The sequence below is a fragment of the Enhydra lutris genome, unplaced genomic scaffold (assembly GCF_002288905.1).
Source record: "Enhydra lutris kenyoni isolate GAN:26980312 unplaced genomic scaffold, ASM228890v2 scaffoldscaffold4, whole genome shotgun sequence".
NCBI lineage: Eukaryota > Metazoa > Chordata > Mammalia > Carnivora > Mustelidae > Enhydra > Enhydra lutris.
The window spans coordinates 22,579,013-22,580,836 of record NW_019154088.1 but is presented as its reverse complement, the minus strand read 5'-3'; the positions used below and the strand labels follow the sequence as shown (position 1 = coordinate 22,580,836).

General features: G+C 40.9%; 1 protein-coding gene across 1 annotated transcript in view; it reads right to left on the bottom strand.

Moving 5' to 3' along the window:
* LOC111139609 (olfactory receptor 49-like) overlaps positions 1-395 on the bottom strand; it is a 1,184-nt gene extending 789 nt beyond the window's left edge. The window contains exon 1 of the mRNA XM_022491934.1: positions 6-395. Within this exon, the coding sequence (XP_022347642.1) occupies positions 6-395 (390 nt within the window). The remainder of the gene's footprint in view (positions 1-5) is intronic.
* Positions 396-1,824: the final 1,429 nt, after the last annotated feature.

Sequence of the window (1,824 nt, the reverse complement as noted above, 5' to 3'; positions counted from 1 at the left end):
ATCACTGCCAGTAGGAAGAACTCGGTGGTGCCCAGGAAGAAATAGAGAAAACTTTGTAGGAAACAGCCAGGGAGGGAAATGGTCTTGTATCCATTCAGGATGTTGGCCAGCATCTTGGGGAAGATGACTGAGGTGAACCATATCTCCAGGACAGCAAAGTTGCGGAGGAAGTAGTACATCGGGGTGTGGAGGCGCCTGTCCATAAGGGTGATGCCCACAATGAGGAGGTTCCCCAGCAGAGTGAGGAGGTAGGTCAGGAGCAGCCCCAGGAAGATGAGCATCTGTAGCTCACAGGCATCTGAGAGCCCCAGCAGGACAAACTCAGTGATAGTGGTGTGGTTCCTCACGGCTCCTCTGACATCCGCTGGGGGTGGCCAATCAGAGGTGTGCAGCATCAGGATTTGTAGTGTTCTGGGTATCTGAGGGCACTTGGAACTGAAAGGAAAGAGGGATGAGTGTTCCATTTTCAGCTGAAGGAGCCCTTTGTTTTCATGAGGGTGGTATCTTCCTACTAGTCACTATTCAGGCTTGTTGTGTAGATACCCTGGGGATTTTTGTCTCTTGCTTGGTCCCAGGCATTTTTGTGTTGGAGGAGAAAATGGTGGTTTTCAGGGTGAAGTAAGTAAGGCCCCAACGCAAAAGTTATCTTTGCTTACTTTTTTTTTTTAAGATTTAATTATTTATTTGATAGAGATTATAAGTAGTCGGAGAGGCAGGCAGAGAGAGAGGAGGAAGCAAGCTCCTCTCTGAGCAGAGAGCCAGATGTGGGGCTCGATCCCAGGACCCTGAGACCATGACCTGAGCCGAAGGTAGAGGCCTAACCCACTGAGCCATCCAGGCGCCCCTCTTGCTTACTTTTTTTTTTTTTTTAAGATTTTTGCTTGCTTACTTTTTTAACCCAACAAAATTTTATTCTTGATACTGAACAAATCCCTTTACCCCTAACATTATAGTCTGTTTTCCATGCTTTTTATTCTTATATTTAGTCCAATAGTGGATCTTTGCATATAAAAAACAGTTCATATTTGAGGGTAGGAAATCTTTTTGCTTAACTTAGCCATTCACTGCACAGTTACATATACTCAGGTAAACTGATTTAGAATGTATAGAACTCTATTGCTTTTCAAGATTACCTGAAAATGTGATGTCTTTCACTAGTATTTAGATTAATAAAGAGAGAGAGAGAGAGAGAGAGTATCTATGAGAGAAAGACAACTCTTACAAATCAAAATAGCACAATTTGAATAATGTGTTTATAAATAAAAATTTCTAAGAGGGTTTGTTAGTCAAGGTCCTTAAGGATCTGTTCTCAGATGGTATATCTGTGTTCTTCTCTCAACATTTTCTTGTCGGTTTTAGATAGAGTAGACTCTTTACAATATCTTAGTTCCATTTTATGCATCTGTGTTTCTGCATGTGACATTGGTTCGGCAATTATTAGCCTTTCACGTCCTATTTATCCTTTAACTCTCCCTTAAAAAGTGCTATCATTTTTATGAAACCTCTTCTGAATGAGTGATTCTTTCCTCTGTATCCCTCATAATTTTATTATATCTCATTTGATTTTTATTGAATTTTATACTTGTTTTTCATTTGTTGCTCATTGGGTCAAAAAATGTCTACTAATTTGTATTTGTTACAGCCCTTAGAACAAGTTTTCTGAAATAATCAGCTTCAGTAAACATTTACTGAATGAGTGAACAGCACCTCAAATGCCTGAGAGAGCGATGGGGTGGCATTTGACACAGAAGAGGTTGAGGACACGTCATTTATATCGTACTTCCTAGGGGCCAGCAACCTTGCAGAATCATATGCCAACTAGTC